General features: G+C 43.4%; 1 protein-coding gene across 1 annotated transcript; it reads left to right on the forward strand.

The window, feature by feature from the left end:
• Positions 1–7,771: 7,771 nt before the first annotated feature.
• Positions 7,772–20,064, forward strand: prim1 (DNA primase subunit 1). Its single transcript, XM_021566629.3, has 13 exons — positions 7,772–8,015; positions 11,204–11,361; positions 11,508–11,614; positions 11,775–11,848; positions 12,001–12,137; positions 12,411–12,469; positions 12,634–12,743; positions 17,051–17,142; positions 17,272–17,404; positions 17,583–17,652; positions 17,797–17,900; positions 19,626–19,724; positions 19,825–20,064. The coding sequence occupies exons 1-13, from the start codon at positions 7,907–7,909 to the stop codon at positions 19,842–19,844; spliced, it is 1,272 nt and encodes a 423-aa protein (XP_021422304.3). The 5' UTR covers positions 7,772–7,906; the 3' UTR covers positions 19,845–20,064.
• Positions 20,065–20,411: the final 347 nt, after the last annotated feature.

A 20,411-nucleotide genomic window follows, 5' to 3' on the forward strand; every position in this document is an offset into this window, starting at 1 on the left:
GCTGAGCTGTAGTCAATGAATAGCATTCTCACATAGATGTTCCTTTTGTCCAGGTGGGAAAGGGCAATGTGGAGTGCGATTGAGATTGCATCATCTGTGGATCTGTTAGGGCGATATGCAAATTGGAGTGGGTCTAGGGTTTCTGGGATGATGGTGTTGATGTAAGCCATGACCAGCCTTTCAAAGCACTTCATGGCTACATACGTGAGTGCTACGGGTCAGTAGTCATTTAGGCAGGTTACCTTAGTGTTATTGGGTACAAGGACTATGGTGGTCTGCTTGAAATATGTTGGTATTACAGACTCAGTCAGGGCAGGTTGAAAATGTCAGTGAAGACACTTGCCAGTTGGTAGCACATGATCGGAGTATACGTCCTGGTAATCGATCTGGCCCTGCGGCCTTGTGAATGTTGACCTGTTTAAAGGTCTTACTGACATCGGCTACGGAGAGCGTGATCACACAGTCATCCAGAACAGCTAGTGCTCTCATGCATGCTTCAGTGTTACTTGCCTCGAAGCGAGCATAGAAGTAATTTAGCTTGTCTGGTAGGTTAGGGTCACTGGGCAGCTCGTGACTGTGCTTCCCTTTGTAGTCTGTAATAGTTTGCAAGCCCTGACACATCTGACGAGCGTCAGAGTCGGTGTAGTAGGATACAATCTTAATCCTGTATTGACACTTTGCCTGTTTGATGGTTTGTCTGAGGGCATAGCAGGATTTCTTATAAGCATCCGGGTTAGAGTCCCGCTCCTTGAAAGCGGCAGCTCTACCGTTTAGCTCAGTGCGGATGTTTTCTGTAATCCATGGCTTCTGTTTGGGGTATGTACGTACGGTCATTATGTGGATGATGTCAACGATGCACTTATTGATGAAGCCAGTGACTGATGTGGTGTACTCCTCAATGCTGTCAGAAGAATCCTGGAACATATTCCAGTCTGTGCTAGCAAAACAGTCCTGTAGCTTAGCATCTGCGTCATCTGACCACTTCTTTTATTGACCGAGTCACTGATGCTTCCTGCTTTAGTTTTTGCAAGCAGGAATCAGGAGGATATAATTATGGTCAGATTTGCCAAATGGAGGGTGAGGGAGAGCGTTGTATATGTCTCTGTGTGTGGAGTAAAGGTGGTCTAGAGGTTTATTTTCATCTGGTTGCACATTTAACATGCTGGTAGAAATGAGGTAAAACAGATTTAAGTTTCCCTGCATTAAAGTCCACGGCCACTAGGACTTATACAGCTCATTGAGTGCAGACTTAGTGCCAGCATAGGTTTGCGGTGGTAAATAGAGAGCTACGAAAAATATAGACAAAAACTATCTTGGTAAATAGTGTGGTCTGCAGGTTATCATGAGGTACTCTTCCTCAGGCGAGCAAAACCTTGAGACTACCTTAATATTAGATTTCGTGCACCAGCTGCTGTTTACAAATATACACAGACCGCCACCCCTTGTCTTACCGGAGGTAGCTGTTCTATCTTGCCGATACAGCGTAAATCCCGACTAGCAAGATTTTATCCATGTCGTCGTTCAGCCACGACTCTGTGAAACATAAGATATTATAGTTTTTAATTTCTCATTGTTAGGTTATTTGTGATCGTAGCGCCTCTATTTTGTTATCCAATGATTGTACATTGGCTAACAGGACTGATGGTAGAGGCAGATTACCCACTCGCCGTTGGATCCTTACAAGGCACCCAAACCTACGTCCTCGATATCTCCCTCTCTTTCTCATGCGAATGACAGGGATGTGGGCCTTATTGGGTATCTGAAGTAAATCCTTCGCTTCCGACTCGTTAAAGAAAAAAACGTTGTCCAATACGAGGTGTGTAGTTGCGGATTAGGAGACAGCAGCTTGCAATTAAATATTGGGTCAACCTACAGGGACATGCGATGTCTCCTCCTGCAAAAGTGATTTTACAGGCATGCTGGGAACATGAGTAAGGACAGAACACAAGCTTTGGGTGGATGGGTAATACCCAGACGAGGGAGATGGGACTGTATGGAAGGGAGTGTAGTTCAACAGTAGCTATTCCTGTAAACCCACCATGGCTACTCTTGCCTCCAGTAGTTGATCTAAAAGTGTTGGAGAGACTACGGAAAGATAGGGAGGGTGTTGATCCATCTGATTTTTTAAATAGACGTTTGGATTCTGTGTATCAGGATTTTGTGGCCATTTACACAGATAATTAAGAAGATTCAAGGACATGGCATACTAGGTAAGCATTTGTAGTGCAGGAATGTGGGGTGGCAGTCAGGAAACATATTCCAAATCATCTGGCTGTATATACGACGGAGCTGATGGCCACACTGTTGGCCTTCCAGTGGGCGGAGAAAGTCAAGCCAGACAGAGTAGTTATTTGCTCTGATTCATGTGCAGTGTTGATGAGTCTGCAGTCCTTTAGCTCATGATGTACTACAAACCCATGGCAGGATTAGACGAATGGGTATACAGAGAAGAGTTACTTGGGTCCCAGCCCATGTGGGAGTGGAGGGGAACGAGGCAGTTGAAGTACTGTACTGGCTAAACAAGCACTTAGTCATGCGGATGTTGATGTTGTCGTTTCAATGAGCAAGGCAGACGCAAAAAAGTTCTCTCCAAGATCGCATAGCAGTTCAGACGTCTTTTGTCCTCGTCTTGTCGTGTCCTGTATATATATATATTTACAACTTTTTTCACATACATTTTATTTTTATTTTCCATCAACTCATCTTCTAAACACTCTCCTGCAACCAGCCTCACCAATTTATATTTATAAAAAATTATTATTTACCTCAGATCTGTAATCCTCCAAGAAGCTAGCCAGAAACTCCAAGAAGCTAGCCAGAAACTAGCCAGAAGCTAGCCAGGAGCTAGCCCAGAAGCTAATCCAGAAGCTAATCAGAAGCTAGTTAGCTTCTTTACTGGCAAATCGTTAGTATTCAGCTAACCACGGTTTGTGGTCATCAGCTATCCTTTAGCTCGAAAATCTATCGCCAGTTTTGTACGGCGCAGCGCGGCTCGGAACGGAACATACCGGACCAATTTTTCTCTCCATGTCCCTGGATTTCAACTGCTCTCTGGACATTCATACCCGGATCTCACAGCTAGCTAGCTGCTATCCGTGTGACAGTCGGCTTTCGTCGATTCCGGAGCAAACATCGATTGTTCCGGTGCTAGCCAGCTCCGTCAATCACTCCTGAGTTCCATCATTCACTCCTGGGCTGCAGTCACCTATCCGGACCCGTTTCACTGCCTACGCGGAGCCCCACCGGGCCTTCACAACTGGACTGCCGACGTTATCTACCTGAAGGAGATCCGGCTGGCTCCTCTGTCGCGACGTTACCTGAACGCCCATCTGCGGCCCGCTAACCGTTAGCTGTCTTACCGGCTGCTATCTGAATAGACAATCGGACAATTTATTTATTTGTATTATTATTATGTTTTCTTCTCGGGCCTCTATAACTATATCTATTGTTCTTATTTTTGTTGTTGTTGTGTGATTTGGATTAATCCCCTCTACCTCACGGAACCCCACTAATCTACTGACCGAACGCAAGAGGTGGCTAACAACAGACTCCATCCTATGCTAGCTTGCTACCGGTTGGCTTGGCTAGCTGTCTAAATCGCCGTGACCCTCAACCAACCTCTCCACTCACTGGACCCTTTTGATCACTCGACTAAGCATGCCTCTCCTTAATGTCAATATGTCTTGTCCATTGCTGTTCTGGTTAGTGTTTATTGGCTTATTTCACTGTAGAGCCTCTAGTCCTGCTCACTATACCTTATCCAACCTATTAGTTCCACCACCCACACATGCAATGACATCTCCTGGTTTCAATGATGTTTCTAGAGACAATATCTCTCTCTTCATCACTCAATACCTAGGTTTACCTCCACTGTATTCACATCCTACCTTACCTTTGTCTGTACATTATACCTTAATACTATTTTATCGCCCCCAGAAACCTCCTTTTACTCTCTGTTCCAGACGTTCTAGACGACCAATTCTTATTGCTTTTAGTCGCACCCTTATTCTACTCCTCCTATGTTCCTCTGGCGATGTAGAGGTGAATCCAGGCCCTGCAGTGCCTAGCTCCACTCCTATTCCCCAGGCACTCTCTTTTGACGACTTCTGTAACCGTAATAGCCTTGGTTTCATGCATGTTAACATTAGAAGCCTCCTCCCTAAGTTTGTTCTATTCACTGCTTTAGCACACTCTGCCAACCCGGATGTTCTAGCTGTGTCTGAATCCTGGCTTAGGAAGACCACCAAAAATTCAGACATTTTAATTCCAAACTACAATATTTTCAGACAAGATAGAACTGCCAAAGGGGGCGGTGTTGCAATCTACTGCAAAGATAGCCTGCAGAGTTCTGTCCTACTATCCAGGTCTGTACCCAAACAATTTGAACTTCTACTTTTAAAAATCCACCTCTCTAAAAACAAGTCTCTCACCGTTGCCGCCTGCTATAGACCACCCTCTGCCCCCAGCTGTGCTCTGGACACCATATGTGAACTGATTGCCCCCCGTCTATCTTCAGAGCTCGTGCTGCTAGGCGACCTAAACTGGAACATGCTTAACACCCCAGCCATCCTACAATCTAAACTTGATGCCCTCAATCTCACACAAATTATCAATGAACCTACCAGGTACCTCCCCAAAGCCTTAAACATGGGCACCCTCATAGATATCATCCTAACCAACTTCCCCTCTAAATACACCTCTGCTGTCTTCAACCAAGATCTCAGCGATCACTGCCTCATTGCCTGCATCCGTAATGGGTCAGCGGTCAAACGACCTCCTCTCATCACTGTAAAACGCTCCCTGAAACACTTCAGTGAGCAGGCCTTTCTAATCGACCTGGCCGGGGTATCCTGGAAGGATATTGACCTCATCCCATCAGTAGAGGATGCCTGGATATTTTTTTTAAATGCCTTCCTAACCATCTTAAATAAACATGCCCCATTCAAGAAATTTAGAACCAGGAACAGATATAGCCCTTGGTTCTCCCCAGACCTGACTGCCCTTAACCAACACAAAAACATCCTATGGCGTTCTGCATTAGCATCGAACAGCCCCCGTGATATGCAGCTGTTCAGGGAAGCTAGAAACCATTATACACAGGCAGTTAGAAAAGCCAAGGCTAGCTTTTTCAAGCAGAAATTTGCTTCTTGCAACACTAACTCAAAAAAGTTCTGGGACACTGTAAAGTCCATGGAGAATAAGAACACCTCCTCCCAGCTGCCCACTTCACTGAAGATAGGAAACACTGTCACCACTGATAAATCCACCATAATTGAAAATTTCAATAAGCATTTTTCTACTGCTGGCCATGCTTTCCACCTGGCTACTCCTACCCCTGTCAACAGCACTGCACCCCCAACAGCAACTCGCCCAAGCCTTCCCCATTTCTCCTTCTCCCAAATCCATTCAGCTGATGTTCTGAAAGAGCTGCAAAATCTGGACCCCTACAAATCAGCCGGGCTAGACAATCTGGACCCTTTCTTTCTAAAATTATCTGCCGAAATTGTTGCCACCCCTATTACTAGCCTGTTCAACCTCTCTTTCGTGTCGTCTGAGATTCCCAAAGATTGGAAAGCAGCTGCGGTCATCCCCCTCTTCAAAGGGGGGGACACTCTTGACCCAAACTGCTACAGACCTATATCTATCCTACCATGCCTTTCTAAGGTCTTCGAAAGCCAAGTCAACAAACAGATTACAGACCATTTTGAATCTCACCATACCTTCTCTGCTATGCAATCTGGTTTCAGAGCTGGTCATGGGTGCACCTCAGCCACGCTCAAGGTCCTAAACGATATCTTAACCGCCATCGATAAGAAACATTACTGTGCAGCCGTATTCATTGATCTGGCCAAGGCTTTCGACTCTGTCAATCACCACATCCTCATCGGCAGACTCAACAGCCTTGGTTTCTCAAATGATTGCCTTGCCTGGTTCACCAACTACTTCTCTGATAGAGTTCAGTGTGTCAAATCGGAGGGTCTGTAGTCCGGACCTCTGGCAGTCTCTATGGGGGTGCCACAGGGTTCAATTCTTGGACCGACTCTCTTCTCTGTATACATCAATGAGGTCGCTCTTGCTGCTGGTGAGTCTCTGATCCACCTCTACGCAGACGACACCATTCTGTATACTTCCGGCCCTTCTTTGGACACTGTGTTGACAACCCTCCAGGCAAGCTTCAATGCCATACAACTCTCCTTCCGTGGCCTCCAATTGCTCTTAAATACAAGTAAAACTAAATGCATGCTCTTCAACCGATCGCTACCTGCACCTACCCGCCTGTCCAACATCACTACTCTGGACGGCTCTGACTTAGAATACGTGGACAACTACAAATACTTAGGTGTCTGGTTAGACTGTAAACTCTCCTTCCAGACCCATATCAAACATCTCCAATCCAAAGTTAAATCTAGAATTGGCTTCCTATTTCGCAACAAAGCATCCTTCACTCATGCAGCCAAACATACCCTTGTAAAACTGACCATCCTACCAATCCTCGACTTTGGCGATGTAATTTACAAAATAGCCTCCAATACCCTACTCAACAAATTGGATGCAGTCTATCACAGTGCAATCCGTTTTGTCACCAAAGCCCCATATACTACCCACCATTGCGACCTATACGCTCTCGTTGGCTGGCCCTCGCTTCATACTCGTCGCCAAACCCACTGGCTCCATGTCATCTACAAGACCCTGCTAGGTAAAGTCCCCCCTTATCTCAGCTCGCTGGTCACCATAGCATCTCCCACCTGTAGCACACGCTCCAGCAGGTATATCTATCTAGTCACCCCCAAAACCAATTCTTTCTTTGGCCGCCTCTCTTTCCAGTTCTCTGCTGCCAATGACTGGAACGAACTACAAAAATCTCTGAAACTGGAAACACTTATCTCCCTCACTAGCTTTAAGCACCAACTGTCAGAGCAGCTCACAGATTACTGCACCTGTACATAGCCCACCTATAATTTAGCCCTATCAACTACCTCTTTCCCAACTGTATTTAATTAATTAATTTATTTTGCTCCTTTGCACCCCATTATTTTTATTTCTACTTTGCACATTCTTCCATTGCAAAACTACCATTCCAGTGTTTTACTTGCTATATTGTATTTACCTTGCCACCAAGGCCTTTTTTGCCTTTACCTCCCTTCTCACCTCATTTGCTCACATTGTATATAGACTTGTTTATACTTTATTATTGACTGTATGTTTGTTTTACTCCATGTGTAACTCTGTGTTGTTGTATCTGTCGAACTGCTTTGCTTTATCTTGGCCAGGTCGCAATTGTAAATGAGAACTTGTTCTCAACTTGCCTACCTGGTTAAATAAAGGTAAAATAAATAAATAAATAAATAAAAAAGCCTAATATGGACAGTGAGTGTACAGAGATGGCAAGAGCTGTGGAATAGAGATACCAATCTCAGGCATTTATTTCAAGTACAGAAGAAAGTCGGGGAGGACAGTAGGAATGGACAGAAGAAAGGAGACTATTTTTACAAAAATTAAGGGTCAGACACAGCCGGTTGAATAAGACTTTGTGATAGGAAAGCATCCAACAGGAAAGTGTGATTATTACCAGAAAACAGAGATAGTGGAGCATGTATTGATACAGTACGGGCAGCATGAGAGGGAAAGAGAGAGGTTGAGAACAACATATTTGAGTCTGTATTTTTTAAGAGAAATTGGGCTGGCAGGTAGGATTTAGTTTCTCCCTCCAGTGCAGTAGGTGACGGCAATGAACCATAATTGTGGATGCCAACCGCCGATGAACCCCACCGAAGAAGAAGAAGAAGAAGGAAATTCCGGTCAACTTTCAGAGTTTCGCGCGCGTTCGAATGTCAAACAAAGAACTGCGGGTACATTCAGCTATCAACATTTTCGATTAAATCAATACATTTGCATAACTTCAGAAATGACAACTGCTGATTACGACCAGGCTTCACTACCGGACTTATTGCCTCTGTACTACCGCCGACTTTTCCCTTTCTCTCAATACCACCGGTGGCTGAACTATGGAGGAGGTGAGTACAGTAAGCTAGCTACTGCTAGCCTCTACGCTTCCGAGTGGGAAGTTCTCTCTCCCTACTCGAACAGTTATTTTATTCAGAATGTTCAATAAACTCTATCGGTTGGTTGTCAGTTAACGTTATGTTGCTAGAAATGAGACAAACATCAACAGCAAAGTTTTTTTTAAACGGCAGTACCAGCAAAGGACAGTATAATATGAATATAGGCTAAAACTCTAGTGTAGGTAGCAGAATCGCTGGAGTAACTATTTTATTGGACGTATCGAGAGAAGTGGGAGGATCAGGCGTAACATGGTTTCTCCACAGGTAGAGAATCGCGGTCCAAACACGTAAAATAAACATCCTATCCCCTCAGCCCCCAAATTAAATGGGCACTTCTGATGACGTCTCATGACTTCTGAAGAATATACACTTGCAGGGCAAGGGAGGAAATAATCATTTTTAAATGGACCACCCTTAGCCTGAAATTCGTCACTTGTTCATCCCGCGATGATTGTGTTTTCAGCCACCGTAAACTTGCGGGTGCTTTATATGCGCTGCAGTCAATTGAGTGCATGTCTACGTATATTAAACATATAATTATTAATATATGCCTACAGTATGATAGGTAGCAAATTAATTAGCTAACTAACGTTAGCCTGCCTAGCTGGAACTTCTGAAGGAAAAATTTGTATTTCTACAATTTCCAAAAGATACCCAAACAAAAATATATTAGTTTGTACATAGTAGCGAAATTTCTAACTTATTTGCATTCGTTGTTACTTACACTTGTATTTTGATTTCTCCATTGATGTTTTTAATTTTTCGCTGGCTTTTCTTAGCGGATGTACAATCTTCGCGAATTGAATTATGGGGCGTTTCAGACCAGGAGTGAACATAATTGGTAACTCGCAAAGCCGACTAAAAACGAGGGCTGATGGGCTTACGTTGCCAACTTCCCTTGCTTGGCTAATCATTTGGACCCCCTTCCAAGGTGGTGAGGTGGATTACGCCAAGGGCATAAGGCGAGGGTAAGTGGACAAGGGTGTGTCGAGGGTAAGTGGACAAGGGTGTGTCTCTTAAGTGTTTGGACCGCAGTGGGAGTAGATGGATTTTGTTCCAAAAACTATAATCTGTTATGAAAGGGAAAGGGGGATACCTAGTCAGTTGTACAACTGAATGCATTCAACTGAAATGTGTCTACAGCATTTAACCCAACCCCTCTGAATCAGAGAGATGTGGGGGGGGCTGCCATAATCCATATACATTTCGGAAATCTATTACAAAAATACTAAATTGATATCACATTTACATAGGTATTCAGACCCTTTACTCAGTACTTTGTTTAAGCACCTTCGGCATCGAGTGTAATTGGGTATGACGCTACAAGCTTGGCACACCTGTATTTGGGGAGTCTCTCCCATTCTTCTCTGCAGATCCTCTCGAGCTCTGTTAGGTTGATGGGGAGCGTTGCTGCACAGCTATTTTCAGGTCTCTCCAGAGATGTTGGATCGGGTTCAAGTCTGGGCTCTGGCTGGGCCACTCAAGGACATTCAGAGACTTGTCCCGAAGCCACTCCTAAGTTGTCCTGGCTGTGTGCTTAGGGTCGTTGTCCTGTTGGAAGGTGAACCTTCGCCCCCAGTCTGGGGTCCTGAGCGCTCTGGAGGAGGTTTTCATCAAGGATCTCTCTGTACTTTGCTTCGTTCATCTTTCCCTCGATCCTGATTAGTCTCCCAGTCCCTGCCACTGGAAACATCCCCACAGCATGCTGCCACCACCATAGGGATGGTGCCAGGTTTCCTCCAGATGTGACGTTTGGCATTCGGGCTTCATCAGACCAGAGAATCTTGTTTCTCATGGTCTGAGATTCCTTTAGGTGCCTTTTGGCAAACTCCAAGCGGGCTGCCATGCATTTTACTGAGGAGTGGCTTCTGTCTGGCCACTCTACCATAAATGCCTGATTTGGTGGAGTGCAACAGAGATGGTTGTCCTCCTGGAAGATTCTCGCATCTCCACAGAAGAACTCTGGAACTCTGTCAGAGTGACCATCGGGTTCTTGGTCACCTCCCTGACCAAGGCCCGTCTCCCCTGATTTCTCTGTTTGGCCAGGCGGCCAGCTCGAGGAAGAGTCTTGGTGGTTCCAAACTTCTTCCATTTAAGAATGATGCAGGCCACGGTGTTCTTGGGGATCGTCAATGCTGCAGACATTTTTTGGTACTCTCCCCAGATCTGTACCTCGACACAGTCCTGTTTCGGGGCTCTACTGACAATTCCTTTGACCTCATGGCTTGTTTTTTGACATGCCGCATAACTGTGGGACCTATAATTGACCGCTCTGTGCCTTTCCAAAACATGTCTATTCAATTTAATAAAAAAAGTGCTGTTTGAATGAATATTTACGCGCCTGCTTCTGCCTACCACCGCTCAGTCAGATACACGCTAGATAATATCTAGTAATATCATCAACCATGTATAGTTTGTTTTTTATAAGATACGTTTAATGCTAGCTAGCAACTTACCTTTGCCTGTTACGCGAATGCAGTAAGCCGTCTCCTTGTGGAGTGCAACGAGAGAGAGGCAGGTCGTTATTGCGTTGGACTAGTTAACTGTAAGGTTGCGAGATTGGCTCCCCCGAGCTGACAAGGTGAAAATCTGTCGTTCTGCCCCTGAACAAGGCAGTTAACCCACAGTTCCTAGGCCGTCATTGAAAATGTGTTCTTAACTGACTTGCCTCGTTAAATAAAGGTATAAAAACAAAACATTTTTTTTTAAACAAATCGGCGCCCAAAAATAACGATTTCCGGTTGTTAAGAGAACTTGAAATCGGCCCTAATTAATCGGCCATTCTGATTAATCGGTCGACCTCTACTCCACATGCTTAATTACATCACTTTTGTTTTGAGCCGCGTTCACAGTTGGCTTTGAACAGGGCACCTTCCAAAACAAATGCAATCAACTTTCACCCAGTGCAAAACACGCCTAATAGAATCTCCTCACTAGATTACTGGGGATATTTTGTCTCAAATTTCCAACAGCATAGGGCATGTAAGGATTTTAACAGCTTTGCAGACAATGACATTGTGCCCCATGCCTCTGGCATTTTTTGACTGAAACAGTTTTGCCCCTCCAACAACACACTTGCAATCTAGTTCACAATCAGTCAAGTTTATTGGTTGAGGACAAATTCTTTTGCAACCCCTCAGTGACAAAGAACTACTTCCAGAATCGAGAGTTCTCCTTCACGTTGAAGGATGACATCTACGTACGATATCAGTCGTTCAGCACACAGAACGAGCTGGAGAAGGAGATGCAGAAGATGAACCCGTACAAGATTGACATTGGAGCAGTCTACAGTCACAGGGTGAGGATCCATTACCCACTGTCTGGATCTGACCACCACTTACTCACATACTCTTGCTCTCTTCTCCCTTTATCTCTCTCTCTCACACACACCTCTCTCTTGTCACTCAAGTGTCCATTCAATTTTTTTTCTTCTGCCACCCTCAGCCCAATCAGCACAACACAGTCAAGTCTGGATCCTTCCAGGCTCTGGAGAAGGAGCTGGTGTTTGATATTGATATGACAGACTATGATGACGTCAGAAGCTGTTGCAGGTACTTGATCACATTAGCCAGAAAGTGTCTGTAGTTCAACCATCTTTATGATTGTAAAGTTGTGGAGTATGTTTGAATGTACAACAGATTATAATTTGGGGATGATAATTTTTGAAGTTTTGGGGATCTGGGACCGTTCATCAGCTGTCTTGTCTTGCAGTGGTGCAGACATCTGCCCAAAGTGCTGGACTCTGATGACCATTGCCATCCGTATATTGGACCGAGCCCTTCGAGGTGAGTCAGAAAAACGGTTAATTTTCACAGGATTAAAAGAGGTTCAAGACAAGAGCTCAATCTTTCTATTGGTCATTTTACAAAATTGTCTGATGTTGATTAATTTTCATTGTTACCTGTGTTTGTTGATTTTTTTTTCTGGGGTGCTCCAGATGACTTCGGTTTCCGGCACTGCCTGTGGGTGTACTCTGGCAGGAGAGGGGTGCATTGCTGGGTGTGTGACGAGGCCGCCCGGAAGCTCTCTGTGGCGGCACGCTCTGCTGTGGCTGAGTACTTGAGTCTGGTCAAGGTAAGACCACTTCTCATGACATCATAACCCACTCTAGGCTAAAAGAGGTTTCCAACAATCAAGGGTTATACTCTTCTTGGCTATATTTTAATGAATTAGTAGACTCAATCACATGCAATATTTGATAGAGGTGATGCGGGAGCCTTACATTTATCGACTTCTGTTCATTTGAATCAAGAAGTTCTGAGTAAAGAAATGCTAACAATCATAAGATCAACATCATCAAAGTGATATCAACACTGGAGATTGTCACACAAAAATTATATTCTTCAGGGTGGAGATGAGACGGTGAGGAAAGTTGTGCTGTCAGACCCAATTCATCCATTCATCACGTAAGATCACGTTTCAGAGCCATACTTGTATCCTTGTTAGCTGTTGTGGGTTCTACTAGTTGAGAAAAGGACCATTAGTTTAAGTTGTTGTCTAACTGTTAAAGGGCAGAATCATGTTGAATTTTGACTGACCAGTTGACCTCTAACCCTCATCTCCCCTCCAGGGAATCCCTGACTGTGGTGGAGCGCTACTTCTCCCAGTACGCTCTGCTGGGACAGGACATACTGGGTAGCAAAGAGGCTGTAGACAAAGTGCTGGCTCTTTTACCTGAAGATATCCTTTTCCTCTGTGCCACTTTTCATATGAAATGTGGCGTGCATACAGTACATACACTCAGTGGACAGTTTATTAGGTACCCCACCCAGTTCACGAAAATAGATCGCTCCTACAGACGATGAGTCACATGGCCATGGCTTGCTATATAAAGCTGGCAGACAGGCATCGAGGCATTGTTACTGTTCGGTTGAACGTTGGAATGGGCTAAACGAGTGACCTAAGCGACTTTGAGCGAGGTATGATCGTCAGTGCCAGTTCCAGTGTCTCAGAAACGGCCGGCCTCCTGGGCTTTTCACGCATGTCAGTGTAGGCTTTGCCAAGAATGGTGCGGATATCATTTATTTATTCATTTTAAATTTTCCTGTTCCGACAGGTGCATGATAATGGCCCATTCTAAATACAAACACATTTTGCACATATTATTTAGTATATGTGAAGACAAGATTAATTTGAAAAAAGTGTAAATGGTGAGGATATTATCACTTGTGAATGATGCACAGCGCATGCATTTTTCAGCAACTTTTTCAAATCATAATCTCATGCATCATGTTGCCTAGCCCATAGGCCTATATCTTTTGCTAACGTTTATATCACAACTGAAGTGGCCAAATAATGCCAAACGTAGCCTATAGGCAGTGGCGTGAAGTACTGAAGTAAATATACTTGAAGTACTACTTAAGTAGTTTTTTAGGGTATCTGTACTTTACTATTTATATACTGAAAATAAATATCAACGCAACATACTACAATTTCAAAGATTTTGCTGAGTTACAGTTCATATAAGGAAATTAGTCAATTTAAATACTTTCATTAGGCCCTAAATCTATGGATTTCACATGACTGGACAGGGTCACAGCCATGGGTGGATCTGGGAGGGCATAGGCCCCACCCACTTGGGAGCCAGGCCCAGCCAATCAGGATGAGTTTTTCCCCACAAAAATACTTTATTACAGACATTAAAAACTCCTCAGCACTCCCCCTCAGATGATCCTGGAGGTGAAGAAGCCGGATGTGGAGGTCCTGGGCTGGCGTGGTTACATGTGGTCTGTGGTTGAGTCCAGTTGGACGTACTGCCAAATTCTATAAAACGGCTTATGATAGAGAAATTAACATTACATCTCTGGCAACAGCTCTGGTGGACATTCCTGCAGTCAGCATGCAAATTGCAAGCTCCCACAACTTGAGACGTTGTTTGACAAAACCTCACATTTTAGTGGCCTTTTATTTTCCCCAGCACAAGGTCCACCTGTGTAATCATCATGCTGTTTAATCAGCTTCTTGATATGCCCACCTGTCAAGTGGATGGATTATCTTGGCAAAGGAGAAATGCTCAGTAACAGGAATGTAAATACGTTTGTGCACAAAATTAGAGAGAGAAAAGCTTTTGGTGCGTATGGAACATTTCTGGGCTTCTATTTCAACTCATGAAACATGGGACCAACACTTAACATGTTGAGTTTATATTTTTGTTCAGTATAAAACCAAATACTTTTTTACTTTTACTCAAGAAGTATTTTACTGGGTGACTTTTACTTGAGTGATTTCCTATTAGGGTATCTTTACTTTTACTCAAGTATGACAATTGGGTACTTTTTCCACCACTGCCTACTGGCCCAAGACCCCTGGAACATGTTTGGAAAGCCCATAGTCTACAGAACCTAGTGAAACTAAACCCAGTCATTGCGCAATTGAGTGTGAAAACAGTTTTTTTTTTCAATTGTATTGTTCTTACCATAGCCTCAGAAAGTAAGGGCGCTGAGGGTGCTGCATCACCCCCTTAAAAAAAATCTGAATTTATATATACATACATACAGTTGGAAGTCGGAATTTCACATACACCTTAGCCAAATACATTTAAACTCAGTTTTTCACAATTCCTGACATTTAATCCTAGTTAAAATTCCCTGTTTTAGGTCAGTTAAGATCACCACTTTATTTTAAGAATGTGAAATGTCAGAATACTAGTAGAGTGATTTATTTCAGCTTTTATTTCTTTCATCACATTCCCAGTGGGTCAGAAGTTTACATACACTCAATTAGTATTTGGTAGCATTGCCTTTAAATTGTTTAACTTGGGTCAAACGTTTTGGGTAGCCTTCCACAAGCTTCCCACAATAAGTTGGGTGAACGGTGTAACTGAGTCAGGTTTGTAGACTTCCTTGTTCGCACACGCTTTTTCAGTTCTGCCCACAAATGTTCTATAGGGTTGAGGTCAGGGCTTTGTGATGGCCACTCCAATACCTTGACTTTCTTGTCCTTAAGCCATTTTTTCCGCAACTTTGGAAGTATGCTTGGGGTCATTGTCCATTTGGAAGACCTATTTGCGACCAAGCTTTAACTTCCTGACTGTTACTTCAATATATCCACATAATTTATCTTCCTCAAGATGCCATCTATTTTGTGAAGTGCACCAGTCCCTTCTGCAGCAATGCACCCCCACAACATGATGCTGCCACCCCCGTGCTACACAGTTGGTATGGTGTTCTTTGGCTTGCAAACATCCCCCTTTTTCCTCCAAACATAACGATGGTCATTATGGCCAAACAGTTCTATTTTTGTTTCATCTGACCAGAGGACATTTCTCCAAAAAGTATGATTTTTGTCCCCATGTGCAGTTGCAAACCGTAGTCTGGCTTTTTTATGGCATCTTTGGAGCAGTGGCTTCTTCCTTGCTGAGCGGCCTTTCAGGTTATGTCGATATAGGACTTGTTTTACTGTGGATATAGATACTTTTTTTTCCCGCACCAAAGTACGGTCATCTCTAGACGACAGAACGCGTCTCATTCCTGAGCGGTATGACTGCTATGTGGTCCCATGGTGTTTATACTTGCGTACTATTGTTTGTACCGATGAATGTGTGGTACCTTCAGGCGTTTGGAAATTGCTCCCAAGGATGAACAAGACTGGAGGTCTACAATTTTGTTTCTGAGGTCTTGGCTGATTTCTTTTGATTTTCCCATGATGTCAAGCAAAGAGGCACTGAGTTTGAAGGTAGGCCTTGAAATACATCCACAGGTACACCTCCAATTGACTCAAATGATGTAAATTAGCCTATCAGAAGCTTCTAAAGCCATGACATTTTCTGGAATTTTCCAAGCTGTTTAAAGGCACAGTCAACTTAGTGTATGTAAACTTCTGACCCACTGGAATTGTGATACAGTGAATTATAAGTGAAATAATGTCTGTAAACAATTGTTGGAAAAATTGCTTGTCATGGACAAAGTAATGTCCTAACTGACTTGCCAAAACTATAGCTTGTTAACAAGAAATTTGGAGTGATTGAAAAACGGGTTTTAATGACTCCAACCTAAGTGAATATAAACTTCCGTCTTCAACCTTATGTATGTATATATTTTTTATTTCCCAAAAGTAGTGCCCTGGGCCTTTACTAGTCCTGTATTTTGCAACCCCCCCTCTGAAATGGACTACATTTTCTTCATGTTTCTTTAGACCTGTCTAAAATAAATGATGTATTTACTGTGATGGTGTAGGCTATATTAAATTGATTTATTAGACTTTTAAAAATGTAGATGTTTTAAAGGTCCACATCAGTGGCTTGGAGGCTATGCGCTGAAGCCAGAGATTATAAACATGTTTATTTTAATTAACGGTTACTGTAAGACTGGCAGTTACTTGAATGACAATCACCTACTGACAAAATGTCATGACCGCCACAGCCTTCGGTGCGACAAACAAAAAACATCCAGTCAGTGGCAGTCCTGTGGGCGAAAACAGCTTGTTGATTTAGGTTCTAAGAGTGGCAATAATCGTTCAACTTAACAGGTGGGCCACAAACAGGCAAAGAATGGCACAGTACAACAGTGGTGTGCAGAATGGCATCTCGGAACGCGCAATTTGTCAATCCCTGTCACAGATGGGCTGACGAAGTGGCTCTAGTGGGCACCCGATCACCAACATTGGACATTCGAGGAGTGGAAAAACATTACCTGGGCCAACGAATCACGGTCCTTGTTGCATCATGCTGATGGCAGACTCAGGATTTGGCGTAAGCAGCCTGAGTCCATGGCCCCATCCTGCCTAGTGTCAACAGTACAGGCTGGTGGTGTAATGTTGTGGGGAATGTTGTCCTGGCACACGTTAGGTACCTTGATACCAATTGAGCAATGTTTCCATTCCCCAAAGAATTTCAGATGTTCTGGAGGCAAAGGGGGGGTCCAACCCGGTACTAGATGGGTATACCTAAAAACTGGCCAACAGTGTTCTGTGTGTCGCAGTTTAGCAGGTTTTGTGATATATCATTACATGTTGAGGGAGAACATGCCTATCCTTAGCAGAGACTTCACATGTCAGAAAGAAGCTGCTGCAGTACTTCCAGACTGAAAAGAACCCTGAGATGCGCTGGGATACACTCAGAAGTATGGCCCAAGACAAACGCGTAGGTGGCCATGATCACACAACACTGCAATAAAGAGTGACATACGCCCTGTTTGAACACAGTACAACAATGTGGTGATGTCAATGGCAGCCAAGCATGCCCTTATGAAAACTGCTTTTTTTCAACCAGACGACTGCCAAGAAGGGCCACTACTTTGAGATGGAGATCATGCTTCAGTACTGTTACCCTCGGCTGGATGTTAACGTCAGTAAAGGAGTCAACCACTTGCTGAAGAGCCCCTTCAGCGTCCATCCCAAAACAGGTGAGGAGAAACTCATGAAGTGCAAGACTAACACGTTGAACCATGACAAACATTTAACCCAAATGTTGCCTGTGAGAGAAACAGTCAGGATGCTTCTCATCCAATTGAGAGAGATAATCTTTGGATGTCAGCCCAACACGCAAAACCTTTCCTCCCTATGTTCCTTACCTCCCCACAGGGCGCATCTCTGTTCCCATTGACCTGAGAGAACTGGATCGCTTTGACCCCTTTGAAGTGCCCACTATCAGGTAAGCCCACAGTCAGTTTGTCATAACATTGTAAAGAGCTTTTCAAAAATGGTATTCCCAAAGGGCTAAACAGAAGGTTTGTGTTGCGTCTGTAGTGTTCTCTGTTGGTTTTCTCACCGATCCTGTTATTGTTTCTCCTTGTAGTCTGATCTGTGAGGAGCTGGATCAGCCCAAGACTGAAGAGGAGCAGGAGGACACCATGGAGAATGAGAATAAAAAAGAAGCAGGAGAGCGGCGGAAGATGAGAGGTACAGTGCCTTGCGAAAGTATTCGGCCCCCTTGAACTTTGCAACCTTTTTCCACATTTCAGGCTTCAAACATAAAGATATAAAACTGTATTTTTTTGTGAAGAATCAACAACAAGTGGGACACAATCATGAAGTGGAACGACATTTATTGGATATTTCAAACTTTTTTAACAAATCAAAAACTGAAAAATTGGGCGTGCAAAATTATTCAGCCCCTTTACTTTCAGTGCAGCAAACTCTCTCCAGAAGTTCAGTGAGGATCTCTGAATGATCCAATGTTGACCTAAATGACTAATGATGATAAATACAATCCACCTGTGTGTAATCAAGTCTCCGTATAAATGCACCTGCACTGTGATCGTCTCAGAGGTCCGTTAAAAGCGCAGAGAGCATCATGAAGAACAAGGAACACACCAGGCAGGTCCGAGATACTGTTGTGAAGAAGTTTAAAGCCGGATTTGGATACAAAAAGATTTCCCAAGCTTTAAACATCCCAAGGAGCACTGCGCAAGCGATAATATTGAAATGGAAGGAGTATCAAACCACTGCAAATCTACCAAGACCTGGCCGTCCCTCTAAACATTCAGCTCATACAAGGAAGGAGAAGACTGATCAGAGATGCAACCAAGAGGCCCATGATCACTCTGGATGAACTGCAGAGATCTACAGCTGAGGTGGGAGACTCTGTCCATAGGACAACAATCAGTCGTATATTGCACGAATCTGGCCTTTATGGAAGAGTGGCAAGAAGAAAGCCATTTCTTAAAGATATCCATAAAAAGTGTCGTTTAAAGTTTGCCACAAGCCACCTGGGAGACACACCAAACATGTGGAAGAAGGTGCTCTGGTCAGATGAAACCAAAATTGAACTTTTTGGCAACAATGCAAAACGTTATGTTTGGCGTAAAATCAACACAGCTGAACACACCATCCCCACTGTCAAACATGGTGGTGGCAGCATCATGGTTTAGGCCTGCTTTTCTTCAGCAGGGACAGGGAAGATGGTTAAAATTGATGGGAAGATGGATGGAGCCAAATACAGGACCATTCTGGAAGAAACCTGATGGAGTCTGCAAAAGACCTGAGACTGGGACGGAGATTTGTCTTCCAACAAGACAATGATCCAAAACATAAAGCAAAATCTACAATGGAATGGTTCAAAAATAAACATATCCAGGTGTTAGAATGGCCAAGTCAAAGTCCAGACCTGAATCCAATCGAGAATCTGTGGAAAGAACTGAAAACTGCTGTTCACAAATGCTCTCCATCCAACCTCACTGAGCTCGAGCTGTTTTGCAAGGAGGAATGGGAAAAAATGTCAGTCTCTCGATGTGCAAAACTGATAGACATACCCCAAGCGACTTACAGCTGTAATCGCAGCAAAAGGTGGCGCTACAAAGTATTAACTTAAGGGGGCTGAATAATTTTGCACGCCCAATTTTTCAGTTTTTGATTTGTTAAAGTTTGAAATGTCCAATAAATGTCGTTCCACTTTATGATTGTGTCCCACTTGTTGTTGATTTTTCACTTTATGTTTATGTTTAAACTTTATGTTTGAAGCCTGAAATGTGGCAAAAGGTCGCAAAGTTCAAGGGGGCCGAATACTTTCGCAAGGCACTGTAATTCAAAGAGACCAGTGCAATTCATTACTAAGGGAGCCAAGGGATCTGATATGTGTTTGTTCATTGCACGTTGATTTGACTAACAAAAGCTTATTGGTTTCAGATTACAAACGAACAAGCTTGGCGAAGTATGTGAAACTGTTTGATAATTTCTTGGAGGGGATGGCTCACTCAAGGAAAGGGGAGGTTCTTAAAAACAGTGGTGAGTGTAATTTAAATCCTCAGTGGAAGAATACAATTGTTAGCATGGACATTTCTAAAAGATTTGATTATCATGGCCTTATTTCTCAATTTCTTTTCAGATCTTCAAAAGGACTTCTAACCCTGTGCGGTGTCCAACAATAGTTGTCTAATCTTAAACAAGCATGTCGTATTAGTTGTTAATCTGACATTTAAAAGATGAACACACATTACATATAAGCAAATGGTTTCAGTCTGAGAATTGTCATGCAAATATATTACTCTATGAATGATTGAAAATATCAGTTGTGCAAACTTTTATATGGCTTATTGTTTTCTCATTAAACTGACTTTGTCCTCCAGTTTGTCAACCTATTTTGTGTCTTAGTATTGCTGTAGTGGAGACCAACTGGATCTAGTCAGTTCCATCATGGCATGTGCCTTGCCTAATAAATCCAACTGATACCAATTGAGTCTGAAACAAAGCACTGCAAAAACTTGGAAAGTTTCCACACAAGCCAGAATGTATAATACAATGATATTTTAATTTACTTTACCAGTTGTTTGTGAGGTTGGGACTTCAGTGGGTTGAAATCTGAGACAAAGTATCCTACAGGAAAGTTATTTCCCTGACTTTTTATTTCTATCACCTGGCACATGCGCCAAATCATGAAAACACCTGCAAGACTTTGGTTAGTATGTGTGCATC

This window comes from Oncorhynchus mykiss, chromosome 16 (assembly GCF_057628025.1).
Source record: "Oncorhynchus mykiss isolate SJ-2025 chromosome 16, ASM5762802v1, whole genome shotgun sequence".
Lineage (NCBI taxonomy): Eukaryota > Metazoa > Chordata > Actinopteri > Salmoniformes > Salmonidae > Oncorhynchus > Oncorhynchus mykiss.

Coding starts and splice junctions, on each gene's coding strand:
- prim1 (XM_021566629.3), top strand. CDS start 7,907: ATGACAACTGCTGATTACGACCAGGCTTCACTACCGGACTTATTGCCT. Junction 11,362..11,507: donor GAGCAGTCTACAGTCACAGG/GTGAGGATCCAT, acceptor TGCCACCCTCAG/CCCAATCAGCACAACACAGT. Junction 17,901..19,625: donor AGAGCGGCGGAAGATGAGAG/GTACAGTGCCTT, acceptor TATTGGTTTCAG/ATTACAAACGAACAAGCTTG.